Raw genomic sequence first — 19,015 nt, forward strand, 5'->3', positions numbered from 1 at the left:
ACTCTTCAGTGTCACAGACGGTCTTTTCATGTTAGAAATCTGGCTCCAAATTAGCAGTGAAGAATTCAGAGCACAGAAAGATTTGTGGTTTGACGGTTAATTTATGCGGTAAAATATTAATCAAAAATAAAACGTCTTGGTCTCATTCCACATAGTAACTATGAGTGTGGGCTTCATTTCTTCATTATTTCTTCAATCAAGAATGCCTGGCTTTGTTTATGTCTCCTGTGGGTTGGCGGGTTCAAGTGGACCATTTGTTAGTTTGTTTCAGAAAAGATAACCTAATTTCTACCATTGGTTCTCAAAGCAGGTTAGCACAAATAAAAACAACCAGTTATAAGAAATATAAGAAATAAAACAGGGGTGGCTCCTGTTCTAATGTGTCCTTTGCTAAAAGGTCCTCCATTTTTCAGTATTTTTGACCAGTCCCACAGTTTCCCAGCTGTGATGTGGAAATGTTTTTGTGACCTCTCTCCAAAGAAGAGTTTGGATTTGATATCACGCTTTATCACTACCTGAAGGAGTCTCAAAGCGGCTAACATTCTCCTTTCCCTTCCTCCCCCACAACAAACACTCTGTGAGGTGAGTGAGGCTGAGAGACTTGAGAAGTGTGACTAGCCCAAGGTCACCCAGCAGCTGCATGTGGAGGAGCAGAGACGCGAACCCGGTTCACCAGATTACAAGACTACCGCTCTTAACCACTACACCACACTGGCTCTCAGAGAGCTCCCCTGCAGTGTGTCCTTTAAAAATAAAATTTAGTCATACCCACCATTACACTTTGACCATGCCCACTTTGCAATGAACCCCTCAGAGGCTTCACCACAGGTCATTGTGACTCCAAGCCCTGTAAGCCAGTATTAAATACAGTCTTTAAAAAGTAACATTTGTAATAATCTGTGTATTTCCACACAGCCATGACTTAAGAACATCTATGGATGCCCTTTTCCAAGTGTCTGAGGTATGGAAAAAGGCTACTTGGGAGTGAACCCACTCATTCAGAACTGATATCTGAAAGCTTTGGTTCTGTTCTGACGCTGGCTATTTTCGAAGCAAACAGAGAATATTTGGCACAGCCCAAATTCTGCACCTCTATTCCTTTGTCAGACTTTTGCTCACTACAAATCAGTGACCATCTTGCTTTCCCCAGAATTCCAGACTATTGCTTCCATGCTTCTGATGTGTGAACAAGCCAGTATTCTAGCCAGAGCTAACTGGGCTTACTTCATAGCAATTTTGCAATGGATGAAAGAACTATTAGGCATTCCTGAAAGCTTACAGGTTCACCCCAGAGTGAATTATTACAATTTAGTTGTCAGCTTTAGTATGCTCTTACACTGAAATGCTAATACGCTTTTGACTGTAGCTGCTCAGCTATGAACATCTGTAACACTGTTGTAGCGTACACAGTGAAAAACAAAATAAGTGGTGGCTGAGTACATCTATTGACAATTTTTCTTTTCATTCTGAAGCCACCTGAAGACTCTAACCAGATGAATAATAGCCTAACCTCCATATGGTTTCCGTTCTTTTAGGGTGATAGCATACAGAAAGAAAAATCTACTTTTAGCTCTGGCTTCTGTTTGCCTCTTTGTGAGTGCGTCTGAGAAGGCTTCCTGTCTGCTTGCTGATAGGAAATGTTAGTAAAACAGACGGGTTGAGTGACATTTCTCATGCGCTGCTAACATTTGCAAACTGGCACAGAGAACTTATTTTGATGCAGTCGTTAGCATGAAGGAATTCTTTATGACAGAGCTAAAATCACAATCCTTCACTTTTAAAAAAAGGAGGAAAGGCACAAAACAATAATTTCTGTCTTGTTCATGGCCTTATACTATACATGCAGTGCTGTCTAGACTTTTTCCTATTTACAATTTACATTAAGTACCAACCAGTCAGAGTAGATGGGCTGCAACCCTGGACCCAAATGAACGGGGGAAAGCTTGACCTTACTGTCACTGGGGTTTAACTAAGGCAGATTCTGTCCACATCTCTGTGTTGCACTTGGGTGCTGAACCCCTTTCATTTCTGCCTTATAAATGGATGTCTATCATTCACTCTTGTGAGGGAAAAGTAAAGTGTTGTATTCATGGACAGTGTTGCAGGAGGGGCAAACCCCACACACCACCCAGGTTGGTGCTAACCTAGTCTCCTCTGAGAAGGATTCCATGAAAAATATGTCCACAGAGTGTTTCTCTGTCTTCTATCTTCACCTGCCTATCTTAGTGGCATTTTGCTAGTTGCTCTTAAGATGCGGAGACCTTAATTTATCCTTGCAAATAATTCCACGAACAATGGATTTAGTAACAAATGTTAGTCATTTGTGGTCTAAAAGGGTGGCGGGGTTTGAAAGGTTCTAGTGCCAGGTCATCTAGAGGCAAGTCTTGCTCACCTTAAAAGCATGGCTCATTACAAGCCTGAAAGTAAGAATTTGGTATTCTGGAACCTGGTGAGAAAAGCAACGTGTGGCAAGCAGGATAACTCATGCACAATTTGCCAAATGTTCGCTTAGCAGATTTTTTGATATTCGCCACAAACTCTTCTGCATCAGTAGACGAAGTAGCAACTGTATAGCTAAGGTTATGTTCCCCTTCATTAGGATAAACTCCCATTTGAGTGACATTGCCCTTTTTCAGAGGCATAATTCAGCTTCTTACAAAATCACAGCGTTGTATCCCCGCCTTTGCTCCATTCTTCTTCATTTCTGCAGTAGTAGGAATAATAACATCTCCGCTTGCTCCTGCTTTCATCAGCTGGGCTGGGTCCCTTCCTTCCCCTCGCAGAGGCCATCAGAAAAAACTGCCCCGTAAGGAAGAGCAACAGGACCATCTGCTCTTGGAGAGGGTGTCAGTTGAGCCTCCCTGAGCCTTTCCTGTAGCAGCTGGAGTGATGAATCACTGGCAGATTCTGACAAGGGCCCACTGTAAGCCCAGCAGCTTCTGACTGTATTATACTCACTTCCAGGAAGGCTAGGATGCCAGGATATTTCTTGGAGGCCTGTCAAAGCCTGTTTGGAAATGTGACCCACCTGTGGCATCATACCCTTCTGCTCTAGGGAGAGGGTGGTGTCAACTAGATACCTCCACACAGAAGTCTTACTTTCCATGGAGGGATTGGCAAGATGCTGGAATATGAATATGGAATAGGTGTGAGAAGATTGAAGTCCTGCCGTGTAAGTTCAACACCCAACATTTCAGTTGTGGGAGCTAATCAGATCTGTAGCTGAGGCTAGTTCCTGTGTTTGTCTTTTTCCTCCTCTCTCCAAAACCATCTTCCTTCTGTGTCATGTCATTTGATCTTAGCATCATAGAACTGTAGAGTTGGAAGGGACCTGAGGGTTGTCTAGTCCAACTCCCTGCATGCAGGAATCTCAACTCGATAATATATGACAGATGGCCATCCAACCCCTGCTTTAAAAGGAAGGAGAGTCCACAACCTCTTATGGGAGTTTGTTCTACTGTCAAACAGCTTTTGCTTGTCAGAAAGTTCTTCCTGATGTTTAGTCAGAATCTCCTTTCTTGTAACTTGAATCCATTGGTTTGGGTCCCAGAGCAGGAGAAAACAAGCTTGCTCCATCCTCTACATGACAGCCCTTTATATATTTGAAGATGGCTATCATATCTCCTCCCAGTCTTCTCTTTACCAGGCTAAACATACCCAACTCCCTCACCCTGGTCGCCCTCCTCTGCACACGGTTCAGCTTGTCAATATCCTTCTTAATCTACAGGCGGCTCAGTGAGTCAGTGCACCTGGCTGTTAACCAAAAGGTTGGTGGTTCAAGTCCACCCAGGGACAGCTGTGGGCAGGATTCTTGCATTGTAGGGGATTAGACTAGAAGATTCATCGGGTCCCTCCCCACTCTACAGTTCTGTGATTCTTGAATTGTGGTGCCCAGAACTGGACACAGTACTCCAGGTGTGGTCTGACTAAGGCAGATTAGAATGGGACTATGGTTTTCCTTGACTGGGACACTATATTTATGATGATGCAACATTTGACTGACTTCTGGTTTTATTAAGCTGTTCAGCAAGACCTTTTCAACTGAAGCGGGATTAAAAGAACCCCCCCCCATCTTTGAATAAATAAATAAAATGTCTGCTATAAGTTAATTTATATTTTCCTTCCAGCTGCTTTCATGTCCATATCTCCATCCAAGTGAAGGGTAAGTTTGCAGTCTAAATGTGTGACCTGCCCAGAATGAACAGATACAGTGGTACGCTGAGTGCAGTGCACTCCAGGTGTATGAATTAGCTGGGAAGCCACTAGATTTGAGCTTCTACTCACAATTCCTTTGGACCTAGACTCAGCATTCCTGGTGCTTTACTCTTCTCAGACACCAAAACTCCAGGAACTTACCAACCCTACCGCACTATTACCTCATGTTTACATAGCGAGAAATTGAATAACTGCTACAGATAGCACAATCTGTTCTGGACATTGCTCAAGTCTGAATCATGGTGAGCCATCGTTAGGTTTTGCTAGCATTCCGAAGACCCTGGCAGACTCAGCCCATCACTGTGCTGCAAACTAACCTGGCTATGTGTTGTACAGTTTGGTGGGTGTTGCTTTGAATCATTTGCCTTTTCCTATCCACTCTGCCTGATGCCTTTCTTGTTTCCTGTGTTGCATTTCTGCAAAGGCTTTATAGTTCTACTGCATGGGTGGAGTTAGCCTTCTTGGTAGTTCTACCTCCCTCAGTAGTTTGAGGGGGGATCCAGCAGAGGGCATTCTCTATGGTAGCCCCTGTGTTATGGAATTCCCTCTCCACAGATAAACTGAGATTCTTCACTTATACAGATTTTGGTGAATACTGAACATGCATTTCTTTACCTTGATCTCTGACACCTGAGATGTGCATTTTCTGTGCATACCCAGAATCTGTTCCAGCTGGTTTTTTTTAATTATGCATTTTAAATTGTATTAAATTGTTGTAACTCACCCTGGGATCTGCTGGTGAAAGGTGGACATCAAATTTATTATTATGAAGAATAATAAACAATAGTAAATTTAAAAAACTAAAATAAATTATGTCAAGCCTTTGAAGAATATTAGGGCTTCAGGAATAAGCAAGGGCACTGTTACAGGGTTTTTCTTGTCTGGCATCCTTAAAAAAATGTTTTTTTGTTTTATAACTACGTTATGAGTTCTGCAACTGATGGGCTTATTGAATGCGAATTGCTTGAGTGCATGATAGATCAACAAAGATGAGAAGCAAACCTATGGACTGTCATATTAAAAATTGGCTCAACGGAGTGCATTCACCCCATTTTGGAAGTGATGAGAGAGCTTTGAAGAGTGACAGAAAGCTAGTGGGGTAGAAAAGGGAAGGATTGAGAGTGTGACCAGCCCCACTCACAATTAAACCTTTGGAACCAAAGGTTGCCTTGCTGAGAATCAAGGGGATTTTGAGGAACACCACTATCTATGACTGTAAGACTGCTGCTGATTATTTATGCTGGATTTGCCAAGTGAGAAAAGAGAGCAGAGAGCTTAACCACAATCCTGGTTTGGACATCACACTAAAGTAAACCTTGTCTTAGCTTGGTGTGGCAGTAAAAGGACTTGGGAGGAGCAGTGAGGCTGCTCTCTGGTGGAATCTTTGTAAGCCATAGCTTGGCAAAGCCAGTACCTCTCTTTTGTGTGTGGGCTATGCAGTTTTGCCTGAGAATACACAAATTGGTATTCTGATGTACCTTAAACTCAGTCTCGGAACACACAGCATCCCACTCTGCTTTAACTGCTCCTTAGTTTCCATGAAAACAGCACCCGCTACTTAACCATTTGGGATTATATGTTTCCAAATGAGTTTAGGCAAATAGGATTATGAGCAGCTTTCTTGTCTTTGTATTATATAACTTTGTGGGCAGGTACATTTCTTTCCAGAACAGTGTTTACACCAGCAAGTTTCTTACTTCTTACAGCAGGTTTGCTGTTGGCCACTTTTAACATCAATGCAATCTTGCATTCATTCCTTTTGGCCATCCTTTATGGTAGGATCTTAGGCACAAAAATGTGGTTTCATTTAACCAACATGGTTTCTTGCCTTCACAGTCTTATCACTCTGTGGTTGGCATGGCGGACACTGCATAGCTGCATTTCTTTACGAGGTCTACAGGTAATACTGCATGGTGTTAATGAGACGCGTGTGAAATGCTTGTGCATTGTGGATGCATATAAAGTGTCCGGTTTCCTGGCATCAGTATTTTCCTGTGGATTGTGTTAAGTGATATTGACAGGTCATGTGGTCATTAGGGGCTTGACACAGCAGGAGGTAGCAGATATGCGTCTTCTGCATTAACACAATCAACATCCGTTCAACAGAAGGCCAGCCAGGCCTTTCCCTAGGAAACATATGCCAAAACTATTATCAATGGCTACATTATGGCCTGCAGCAAACTGGACAGGATGCTAATGGGGAGGGACTTGTGCAAGGAAGGCCCTGAGAGCATCGCAGTCTTTCCAAGAAGAGCATTGAATGAAAATTATACTTCCACGGCTGGAACAATATATTGGTGTTGTCAGCAACATTAGAATTGTGATCTTTGTGCTGCTTTAGGATTCTGTAGGTTTGCTTTGTTTGTTTTGGCTGCTGCTTAACAGAGAGCGTGCCAGAAGCACAGGAAAAAACATTGAAGATGTTTATAAAAAGCACCGAAGGCCCTGGACAGCTCATTATTTCTCTTTGACGGAGAAATCTGTGATGCACATTAGGGTAGCTGTCACTATGTGTAATGAGGCTCTCTGCCATGTCATACTCAGGAGCTGTAATTCCATCCTACTTCATGTGATTATTACTATTATTATTATTATTATTATTATTTTAATATGAAGCAGTGGTATTATTGGTAGATGTTATAGGTGTAAAGGGAAATAAGTTGTGGTTTGCCACCCATGTAATATAATGAGAACCAGAAGAAGGAAAGGCTTTCTTCTTCTTCTTCTTCTTCTTCTTCTTCTTCTTCTTCTTCTTCTTCTTCTTCATCATCATGTAAAATTGTTACTATTTTGACAAAGTGATGCAACTAAGCACAGAATTAAATCTTTTTACTTAAGGTTTGGGTCACTTCTGTGCTTTTTTAAAAAAAGAATCTATGGAAGATTCTCTGTGCTACACCGCTCTCAACCTTACTTTTGCCCTGGTAAGCTTGTGGAAAGCACAATTAAAGCTATAAATATTAGGCATATGAAAGAACAAACCATGCTGAGAGAGAATCAGTATGACGTCTGCAAAAGGGTGTCTTGCCTCACTGATGATTCTTTTGATGTGTCAGCAACCATGTAGATAAGACATATTTGGACTTTCAAAAAGCTTTTGACAAAAGCATTGCTACCGATCCTTATTAAGTGACATTGTCAACCACTTTGCTATTTCTGTTGTGCCTTACTGTGTCCACTGGCTGATTTTTGACCTAACATCAACATGTATCCATCATTTTGGACACCAGCCTGCTTTTGGCATGTCTGGGAACGTGACCTGGACCAGCTGCTTCGGAGGCCAGCATAGTCCCCTTCCTTCGTCGTGGCACCGGAACCTTTCCTGACTTTGCCTGTGGCTACTGCCCAGTTCCATGAGTTCCCTTGCATGCTGGAGGTGTGTTGAGAAGACAGGCATGGCCCCAGTTCAGCCGGCATGGGTTGGCTTCTTCTGTGTTATGTGTGGCATATGAGTGTCAGTTCTGACATTGTCCCTGATCAGCGGACTGTGGCTGTGTTTAGAGGGTCTCTGCAGGAGTGTTTGGTATTTTCACACCATTTTTCTATTTTTATATTGTATCTCCCCCCCCCCCCAGGCCCCATATGCATTGAATTGATTTCAGTAGTATGGCGGCCATTCCAAGGGTCCTGTGGTAGCATATTTCCAGTCTTGGCATAATGTTGAATGGCTTTGTCCATATGCATTGAGACCAGTTCACATTTCTAAAGTGAATGAAAGGCTGAAGGCTATTTGTAGAAAGGAAGTAAGCTTTCAGCATCATTTTCTTGCTTTAATTCTAGCACAGTCCTACTGCATGCAGTTGGCTGACTTGTGTCAAAGAAACCCTGTAATAAGTAGGCCCGGAAATAATATGGGAAAATGTATGTTTAGCCCGTCGATGTGTCAGCTCTTTCTCTCTCCTCCTCCTTCTCTTTCTTTGTGCCATCAATGTAAGTGAATTCCACATTCAATCACAGATTGAATATATGCCTTGTAGCATTGATTTTTCTTTCCTGGTCAACACCTATCATCCTGTGTAAATTTCATTTTGAAAAAAATAAGTATGACCCACCTTTTCTGCAGCCGTATCATAATCTTTTTCCTGACTTCAGAATGTGGCAGATTGTGTTTGTGTGTTCACTGTGCGAAAGCTTACAAAAACATACCGTATTTTTTCATGTATAAGACCGTATTTTTTCCTCAGAAATAATAGGCAAAAATTGTGGGTCGTCTTATACATGGATAGCAAAGGGGGGACGGGCAATTAGTGGCAGCAGCCAGCAGGAGATTGGCAGCGGTGATTGGGCGTGTGATTGGTTGCTGTGGCAAGGCCTGCTGACGATTGGCTGTGGCAATTGGGCGGGTGATTTATGGCAACAGTGAGGCGTGCGTGCAATCAGCTGTGATTGCATCGAGTGGGCAGTTAGGCTTTTGGCAGTGAGTGTGACTATTGGTGGCCACTGCAATGCGTATGATTTGTATTGGTGGGCTGGCTGTAGAGTAACTGGCAGCAGTGCCCTCCCAAAAGCTCAACAACTCTGTGCAATCTCCCCCCAAAAGAAGCTCAACAACTTTGGGCTATTTCCCCTCCAAATTATTATTTTTTGTGGTCCAAAAAAAAGGGGGTAATCTTATATATGGGGGCATGTTATACATGGAAAAATATGGCACCTATCTCTCATCCCTTTTTCTTCACACATTAAAAAAAAAATCACAGCATTAAACCACAGGCATAAAATAGGGAACATGCATGATATCCTTGGACCCTTCAGGGGGACAGAAAGAATTTCTTGGTACCCATGTAAATTATATATGCATATATACATCCCAAGTGTGCCCATAGGCTGGGGATCCCTGATATGTATTGTAATTTTTGAATTTTTCCCCCACTCATGCTCAGGCATTTCGACTTGTGAGAATGCATGTATGCATTTATTGAAATTGTTCTCTCTCTCTCTCTCTCTCTCTCTCTCTCTCTCTCTCTCTCTCTCTCTGTATATATGTATATGTCTTGAGAAGGAGACCTCTGTCAACTGAATTGATTAAAGCTGGGGTAGAATATTCTCTTTCCTCACTTGCTTACTCCCAATATTTTTCTAAGTGTTGTTTAGAATCGGGACAAATAACACTGTCAAAAAGCCCCTGAGCCTTGCAAGAAACCCTGTAGCCTTATTTTTACCCATCATGAAGGAATTATCATGCAGTATACGTGTGTAGGCTTGTAATTACCATGCAGATTGTGTGAAGTACAAATTACTTTTTCATCAGGGCAGAAGAAAGTGTTTCTTAAAATTATATCCCTTAACAGAAGCAAAAGCATATGACCATTAAATATATGTTGGTTCATCAAAGCTAATAATGTTGAGTGGACTCTAAAACTGTTCCAGGAATGAAGATCGTTGTAGATTGTAAAGTACATTTGAACTGATGAAAAATTGATCCCAGATTAACATTTCTTTTTTACAGCCTGGAATGTGTTTCACAAATCCACAGTGAACTGTGGTCAACTATTCCCATGAAAGAGAGATCCTAGAGGGATAACTCCCAAAGTGATATGTGCAAACGAAACAGCATATGGTTATACATATGTGTGAGATAGCCTCTTGACCTTGGATGAAATACTGTACTTTAAAGAGCCCCCACCATTAAGTAGCTTTTAATGACTTAAAAAAGTATCTAGTTACTACTTTCAGAGCACCAGCAAATCTGTTTGAAGTGCAAGGCGAAAGTAATGCAGTGTGGCAGTGGGGATAGTTGTGGATGTATTGAACATTCAGGAAAGCTTAGCTCAAAAGGCTCATTTCATTTACAAGGAAGGATTGGATTGTAATCCGTCTTGTCACGAATTGAATAATTCTGGGTGCACAATTTGGGTTCGGGACAATCATATCTCAATAAGCCAAGATATATACTAGTCTTTTAGCCACACATGCAGTTCCATTCTCTTTGGTGAGAGCAAAACAAAACAGTATTGCTTTAACTACAGTTTCTTGTTTTGTCTGAGCCAAGAAACTATAGTTAGTGGAAAACCTCCTAGTTGGTTTGCTCCTCCTTTTTTGCAAGTGAGCGAAGGGGCTATACAGCGTCGCTTGTTGTGTCAGCGTCGCTTGTGCAAGTTCTCTTTGGGAAAGATGGAGGGCACAAGGAGAAGGGGACGACAGAGGATGAGATGGTTGGATAGTGTTTTCGAAGCTACCAAACTGTGGGAGGCAGTGGAAGACAGGAGTGCCTGGCGTGCTCTGGTCCATGGGATCACGAAAAGTCGGACACGACTAAACGATTAAACAACAACAATACAATGCAGAAGATCAGTTCAGCCACTCGGTCAGTGAGAAATTAGTAAAGTTACAGGAAAAAACTTAGTGCTGAGTTGTTCTGCAATCCATCCATTAGTTGTTCATATTTCTGGTGCATCTGTATCATCAATCAGCTTTTGAAAATGTGATCGTAATTATTAAATAATAGTTTAGGATGAGAAGGAAGTGACTAGGCAACAACACCAAATGTCAGTGGAAAACTTGACTGATCTACGTATGTAATTTCTGGAGGCTGGAGGAATCATTATCAAAACCACCTTGTTGGCATCCATCTGTCTTGAGAGACAATGGAGTGTGCCTCCGAGGGTGAAGTCAAACCGTTGGAGAATCACAGCGCTTGCTGCGACTGCAGAAACTGGTAACACTTAACTGCTGCTTCCAGCGTTGTTTTTGCTGTGTTAGCACCAAAGTGACCTCTCTAGGGCGCAAGCCTTGACAGTGTAATGGAGGTCCTGGACTGCCCGGATGACAAGACCCCTTGTTGGCCTTTGCTGATGTGGTCTGAAGGAAAGCAGAGTAATACATTTGACACCAGCTTGGTTGCAGGAGTTGCCAGGAGGAGGCATAAAATACAATACCCAACTGTCTTAGGGACTCCATTCTCGATTTGTCTCAGGTTTGCTACTTAAGATGTCCCACAAGGCAGCAGACACAGATTTTTCCTCTTGAGTATGAATGCAAGGCTGTGGAGGTTTAGGGTCAGCATTTTCTTCTTCTAGACCCACTACTGGCATCCTAATTTAGGCATAGAAAGTCTGCCTCTAGGTGAACAGAGCTTTATTTTATTAATTTTTTGTTAATATGCATGCAAACCTTCCCCACCCCATGTTTTTTTGTTTTTTGCTTAGTGGGGAGACTGAGTTTCTACAGCTCTCTTTTTAAAAGGCGGCTGTTATCTCTCTTTATACTGAGGTTACATATTCTGCTATAGCTCACCTCTGATAGAGGAGCTTGTTCATGTTAACTGCCCATTTTCCCTACCCCACACCTATCAAAACAGTACTGGGCCATATAAGAGGTTCAGTTCCTTCAAAGGCAAGATCATTCTGAGAATGGTCAGTGCAAGTTGCCGCTTTCATTTCACGAACCACCTTCTCCTCCATATCTGTAAAATAATTATCTGCAGGATGCTTTTATTCTCAGGATCGCTTGGACCTATGCTGACCCCTTCTGTTTCATTCCCTTTCAGCTCTTTAAGTATATTTAAATATTAGAAAACAGAGCAACCATGGTTATACAATGAAAATCAGATTCTTTGGAGGTGTACAGCCCAGTACACTTTGCGTTATGAGGTACACGTAGTTGGCTCTTTCGGTTCTTCTCAAATACGTGTTCAGATTTGTCAGGTTTTTATAGTTCTCTGGTAATACCAGGTAAGCAAATTGGGGGGGGGGAGAGAGAGAAGTTTCCTTATTTTAAATCCACTTTTCAACCATGCAATCCTCTGTGGGCTTTCAAGAATCCTTGAGAAAGTGTGCAACTCTATTGCCGAACTGTGCCTTTTTATTCGGGAGTTTGTTACAAACTCCCAAACAGCTATTTTAAGCTTTTGTCAGCTGTATTGGAAATCTGCATTTCATGACTTTGTTCATGAGAGGGGTTTTCAGAGAAAGGGATTGCATTCCAGCTGGAACAGAGTTATGTTTATACATCTTCTGTTTATACACCTTCCATTCATTCCCACTGTATTCTGAATATGCTTGGAGGCAGTGAGATATTACCACTGCATGCTAATCAGATTTCATATTCCTATTTATATGTGGCTTTGATGCCAGCACCAGGAAAAAGGAAAAAGAAAATAATAAATATAGTTTGGGTTCTAGCATTTTGTCATAAAGGCATGCCTAACTCTATGCAGATCTGTCCCTCTGCTCACCTTACCATGCCATTCAGTTTGATTATTTAGAGCAGAAGACCTTTTTCAGCCCACGGACTAAGATTCCTTTCTTTGTGACTGAGCCAAAGGAAAAAGCAAAATTCACCTTTGTACCGTACTCTGTTTTCTACACGCATTCACCTGCTTCACACACATTCGCATCTTGCACATTGACAAGCAAGAGACATTAAAAGCTGAGGGATATTTCCAGCCAGGCAAAAAAACATTGGGTGCAAAGTAGGGCAAGTGAGGACTGTGATCAGAGTGTGTTTGTTGGTGTGTGGCTTAGGGAGAGTTCCAGAGGTCCTGTAGAGAGAGAGCTGGGAGGACCACATTCCATCCCCAGGCCTGAGGTTGGAAATGGCAACATAAAAATATGTGTGTGTTTGTGAATGTTCCTGTAGGATCCCTACCTCTATGTTGGCAGGACTGACATGTGAATCTGAATTTGTAAAAAGGATTGTATGGGTTGATTTGTGTGGAATGGTGGGCTGATGGCCTCATTTTGAGCAGAGGTGGCTTTCTAACTCAGATAAACATTTGTTTTACATGTTGGCAAAACAATTCACCCATTTCTCCAAGTGTCCAGCAGCTATCTTTACATTTACTACCTGTTTAGAAGATGGGGCCAGTCTCCTGGATTTTAACAACAACAACAACAAAACCCCACCCATCTGAGTGGCTTACAACATATCTAAAAACATCAAGTGTTAAAATCCTCCTGATACTTCTAAAAAATCCTCCAGATGTCTTCTAAAAGTTGTCTCCTTGACATCTGAAGGGAGGGCGCTCCACAGGGAGGACACCACTACTGAGAAGGCCCCGTGTCCTCTTTTATCCAGAGAACAAGCTCCCCTGAATTCAAAGATCGTGAAAACTCTTGCACCACCTGCTGAATAGCTTCCAGCATCAATATATAACTGAAAAGTTTCCAACCAATAAGCTTAGAGAGAGAGAGAAAAAATACATATTTTAAGACAAGTGAGGAATATCCATGGGGAGCTATGTTGGTTTCTTCCACATAAGTGTGGAATTCTTTGAGAATTCCTGGAGAACAGGCGAAGTCCCGGCAGACTGGAGGAGGGCAAATGTTGTCCCTATTTTCAAAAAGGGGAAAAGAGAGGACCCAAATAATTACCGCCCAGTCAGTCTGACATCAGTACCAGGGAAGATTCTGGAGCAGATCATTAAGCAAACAGTCTGTGAGCACCTAGAAAGGAATGCTGTGATCACCAATAGTCAGCATGGATTTCTGAAAAATAAGTCATGTCAGACTAACCTGATCTCATTTTTTGACAGAATTACAAGCCTGGTAGATGAAGGGAATGCAGTGGATGTAGCCTACCTTGATTTCAGCAAGGCATTTGACAAGGTGCCCCATGATATTCTTGTAAAGAAGCTGGTAAAATGCGGTCTTGACTATGCTACCACTCAGTGGATTTGTAACTGGCTGACTGACCGAACCCAAAGGGTGCTCATCAATGGTTCCTCTTCATCCTGGAGAAGAGTGACTAGTGGGGTGCCACAGGGTTCTGTCTTGGGCCCGGTCTTATTCAACATCTTTATCAACAACTTGGATGATGGACTCAAGGGCATCCTGATCAAATTTGCAGATGACACCAAACTGGGAGGGGTGGCTAACACCCCAGAGGACAGGATCACACTTCAAAACGACCTTGACAGATTAGAGAACTGGGCCAAAACAAACAAGATGAGTTTTAACAGGGAGAAATGTAAAGTATTGCACTTGGGCAAAAAAAAATGAGAGGCACAAATACAAGATGGGTGACACCTGGCTTGAGAGCAGTATATGTGAAAAGGATCTAGGAGTCTTGGTTGACCACAAACTTGACATGAGCCAACAGTGTGACGCAGCAGCTAAAAAAGCCAATGCAATTCTGGGCTGCATCAATAGGAGTATAGCATCTAGATCAAGGGAAGTAATAGTGCCACTGTATTCTGCTCTGGTCAGACCTCACCTGGAGTACTGTGTCCAGTTCTGGGCACCACAGTTCAAGAAGGACACTGACAAACTGGAACGTGTCCAGAGGAGGGCAACCAAAATGGTCAAAGGCCTGGAAACGATGCCTTATGAGGAACGGCTAAGGGAGCTGGGCATGTTTAGCCTGGAGAAGAGGAGGTTAAGGGGTGATATGATAGCCATGTTCAAATATATAAAAGGATGTCACATAGAGGAGGGAGAAAGGTTGTTTTCTGCTGCTCCAGAGAAGCGGACACGGAGCAATGGATCCAAACTACAAGAAAGAAGATTCCACCTAAACATTAGGAAGAACTTCCTGACAGTAAGAGCTGTTCGACAGTGGAATTTGCTGCCAAGGAGTGTGGTGGAGTCTCCTTCTTTGGAGGTCTTTAAGCAGAGGCTTGACAACCATATGTCAGGAGTGCTCTGATGGTGTTTCCTGCTTGGCAGGGGGTTGGACTCGATGGCCCTTGTGGTCTCTTCCAACTCTATGATTCTATGACCAGCCTGAGCACTCACTCCTAGTTGGATAAGCTCTCCTCTAGATTCCTAGAAGAATAGGATGTTATAGTATGTGTAGTCTTAACTTCCTTATAGGATAGTGCCCACATCTGAATTGAAAAAAAATGCTGAAACAGTGTAACATGGCTTAGGGCCATACTTCAGAACACCAGAACCCATTTCTCAAAGGCTGCCTTAGCTGAGGACAAAAGGCTGTTGTCACCAGTAAAGCTCTGTGATGCTGACACCATAACATTTCTTGAAGAGTCCATTTGCCCAGAGGCTGCTGTAGTCAATAGTCCCCTCACCAAGCGTCTAATGAGATATCCTTTAGAATAGAGGTGGATAACCTGTGGCTCCTCAGATGTGTATTCTCCATGCTTCCTGGGGCTAATGGGAATCCAACAGGGCCACAGGTTAGCCACCCCTGATTAAAAAAACAAGGGATATTAGAAGAATGGGAATATAGAAGAATTCCCCTTTGAAACTAGAATGAGATTAGACTTTTCTAATGTGATTCATATGACAGGAACATGCACATAATTCTCTCCTTATACAAACTGCCCCCTTTTTTGTATCAATTAATTGTGTAGCTCAATACAAAACGAAATATTAGCTTAAGTGATACATCTGCAGTGTCTGCTGCCAAGTGTATATTGATCGTACCTAATGGAATCTTTGTCGGATTGTTGTCTGTCTGGCATAGTGTGTGTTCATGACATTAAAGGAACATAACACGTCAGCCAGTCAGAAGCTATTTTACTCTAAAACGTTATCTGCTGGCCAGAGTGTTCAGATTTTATGAGCTTCTAAGCAGGAACATAGAGGCACAACCTTGGGTATGTGCAGATTTTATGCAATGCCTAATTGAACCTTTGCATCCAGTACTCCATTCAGCTGTGTATTTGTTTGGCTGGGCTCATTCAAAGGAGTTGAACCCAGTCGACTGAGGCCTTCCCTGTACAGTGGTACCTCGGGTTACAGACGCTTCAGGTTACAGACTCTGCTAACCCAGAAATAGTACCTTGGGTTAAGAACTTTGCTTCAGGATGAGAACAGAAATTGTGCTCTGGCGCCGCCGCAGCAGCAGGAGGCCCCATTAGCTAAAGTGGTGCTTCAGGTTAAGAACAGTTTCAGGTTAAGAACGGACCTCTGGAATGAATTAAGTACTTAACCCGAGGTACCACTGTACATTCATTTGTAGATGGATGGAGCTTCTATTACTCCAGGGATAGCCAAAATGGTGCCCTCCAGGTGTTGTTGGATTCCAGCTTCCTTCAGCCTTAGTCAGCAAGGCCCATGATCAGCGGTGCTTGGACTTGTAGCTTAGCAACATCCGGATGACATCATGTTGGTGGCCCCTGCATTACTGCACGAGAGCAAGCCAGTGTTGCATTGGAAAGGGTTTCTTGGCTTTCCACACCATTTCAGGCTAAGGGATGTGGCATCTAGTGTACAGAACTGTATTGGATGTAAGATAATAGATCTTATAGATGTATTATTTGTTTGTTGTTTGTTTGTTTGCTTATTAGCTTGCTTTTTAAAACTATTATTATTATTACTATTATTACTATTATTATTATTAATTAGTTGTGATTGTGGATTTAGTCAGGTGAGCAGTTAATTCTTAGTCTTGATGCACGAATAACGCTTCCTTGCTAACCATGGTAAGAGGATGGAAGTGCCACAACAGTTCTGATGTTGTTTTCTGCTTTTCTTTCATGCTCCTAAGAAGCCTTGGTTATCATTGAGCCTTCTTTGTGGTTTTACCAACCATGGGTAGCTCAAATCACAGTTTGCAAACCTGCTTCAATTACAACCAAGCAAACAACAGTTTGAGGCTAAGAATGGTTAGTAAAACACCAGTGGGTTAATATCTCATATTGAGACCCACCACTTTGAACAGGGAAAGCTGCTGCAATTCCTGCCCCACCCCCCCATCAGCATTATATTGATCCGAACAGGACGTTACTGTTACATTTCGAACACTAAAATTAAAATCCTTGAATGGTGTGTTTCAAGAGGATAGCCAATGAGAAAGACCTTTGGAATGTGACAGTTTTGCGCCATTGAAGCTGAATTTGTTTATTTCTTGAAAATCCGAAAACAAAATCATGTGGTACCCTACAACTGGTTAACTCTTTGGGCAACAGCTGACTTCATCAGGTGTGTCAAGTGCACAGAGGAGGTGATGGGTCACACACACACAAACACACACACGTGTGTTTGTGTCTCAAGTCCAATACGTTTCTTACCCCAACAGCTCTTCAGAGGAGACTATACCAGAACTGTGTATTTTATACCTTGTAATTTAGGATGTTTTATAAGCAACTTTGAAGAGTTTTTATTGGATTATAAATGAAACATAATTTAAATCAATGACAACAAACAGTGGCTTCAAGAAGCTGTGTTTTCAGCCAGGAGTATGTTTTTGCAGACAGAACGCTTTCTTTCCCAGCTGTGGTTGCTGTCAGAAAAGCCATAGCAAGACATGCCCTGTGTGGGTAAGGCAGGGTTATATATTTTATCCATGTGTACACATAAAACCAACCTCTCAGTGCTGGGATAAGGGTAAGCAGGAGCTATTCCTGATCTCTTCCTTGTGTTTGGCTGTTATTTCAACAGCTTGTACTCCTGGTTGTTTCTTTACTTTTCTGCTGATTTCCAGAGTTTTTGAGGGACTCTTCTGTTTCTCTTCTTCAAGGAAACATGCTATTATCTCCCCTGTAATAGACTTTTCATTATGTGTAACATAATTTGTGACATTGCTGCCTTTAACGTTTCTGCTGTACTGAAACGTAAGAGAGAAAAGTACTGATTGAGATAAGCATGTTTATTAACATGCTTCCTGCTGTGCCAAAACTCAAGCATGGAAGAGGGTATGTGCTTTTCTTTCCCAAGACAATCTGCATATTTTGTCATTATGATGCATGGTGGTTGTGATTGCTGTCTCTTAGCTGTGATTTTAAAGTCTTGGCTGATGATTAATTCCATGGCTCAGACAATTGCAAACGGCCTTTGCTCCAGTCACATAAATTTTGCACATCTCTAATAACAATGGCATTCATTATAATATGGTACATAGAAGGGGGCTGGTTTGCAGTGGCACAGGGGAAAGAAAAATCGAGGGTTCAGGAAAAGAAGGTGGCTCCTTTTTATCATCAATCACTTCTGTGATTCAGAGAATTTTAGTTACAAACTGCATTATAATAATGTATTATGTTCACATTCTACTTGTAGTTTGTGGTTCTAGGGGTGAATCGTATCGAAGGCACAGTAGCAATGTGGAGTGCATTTCTAAAGTTGCAGCCTAGGACACTTACTTGGAATTAAGTACTACGGAGCATAGTGGGACTTTCTTCTGAAGCTGCATGTATAGGATTATGCTGTAAGTCTTCTGTGAATGGAGCACCCACCTCAAAAAGTTTCCAAGCCTTTTTAAGCTTGCAGTGGCTTCAGGTAGTTGCACGGGTCATGCCACTTTAAGGCTGCATTCAGACATGGAGAATATTGCATTAGATTCCCTTATTATAATCCTAGTGCTTCTGTCCTGTTTCCTAACATTCCTTTCATACCGCAGTATCTGTTGTGTTATGAAACTGTGGCTTTTTAACTGATATGCCAGGATGTAGTGTTAAATTTCATTCACACCAGTGGGTGTGCAGGGACACAACAATGAACGTCATTGGACAATGTCACTACTCGCCCATACTTTCTGGAGACAAATGCTTCTGTTCCCAAATGAAAACGGCAGGAAAGAACTGTATGCTGGCATTCTGCCCCAAATTTTGTCATTTTTGTGATTATCCAGGTTTAGGGGACTGCAAGTGGTTACCCCCCCTTCCTGGAATCAAATAACACAGAAATGAGCACTAAACATGCACTGTATTCCATTCGTTTCCCAAAAGGGACTTTTACATCATGTGAAAGTTCAGCTATAATGCAGAAATTAGCATTTAGGGAAATGGAATAAACTACTGTGTGAATGCAGCCCTAGTTTGGCTCATAGTCTGTTGGGAACTGAATTCTTTATGAATTCTTCTGTTATGGACTTTGGCACCTTCTATGCCAGCACTCGGATGAGTTATTAAACTTTCTGTCAACTTTTTGGTCCTTTCTTGGCACAAGGATCTTGACACACATTT

The 19,015-nt window shown here is 42.2% G+C and overlaps 1 protein-coding gene across 14 annotated transcripts in view; it reads left to right on the plus strand.

Annotated features, from left to right (window-relative positions):
• Positions 1–19,015, plus strand: part of LOC310767168 (uncharacterized protein) — a 393,524-nt gene that overhangs the window by 239,175 nt on the left and 135,334 nt on the right. For 2 of the 14 annotated variants that reach the window (XM_083624130.1, XM_083624128.1), the window contains exon 1: positions 2,936–3,172. The exons of the other annotated variants lie outside the window; for them this stretch is intronic. In XM_083624130.1, the coding sequence (XP_083480256.1) occupies positions 3,122–3,172 (51 nt within the window). In that variant the 5' untranslated portion in view covers positions 2,936–3,121. Of the gene's footprint in view, positions 1–2,935; positions 3,173–19,015 lie in introns of those variants that run through there. 14 annotated transcript variants of the gene reach the window in all.

This window comes from Podarcis filfolensis (genome assembly GCF_964270895.1).
Source record: "Podarcis filfolensis genome assembly, chromosome: 7".
NCBI classification, from domain to species: Eukaryota; Metazoa; Chordata; class Lepidosauria; order Squamata; family Lacertidae; genus Podarcis; species Podarcis filfolensis.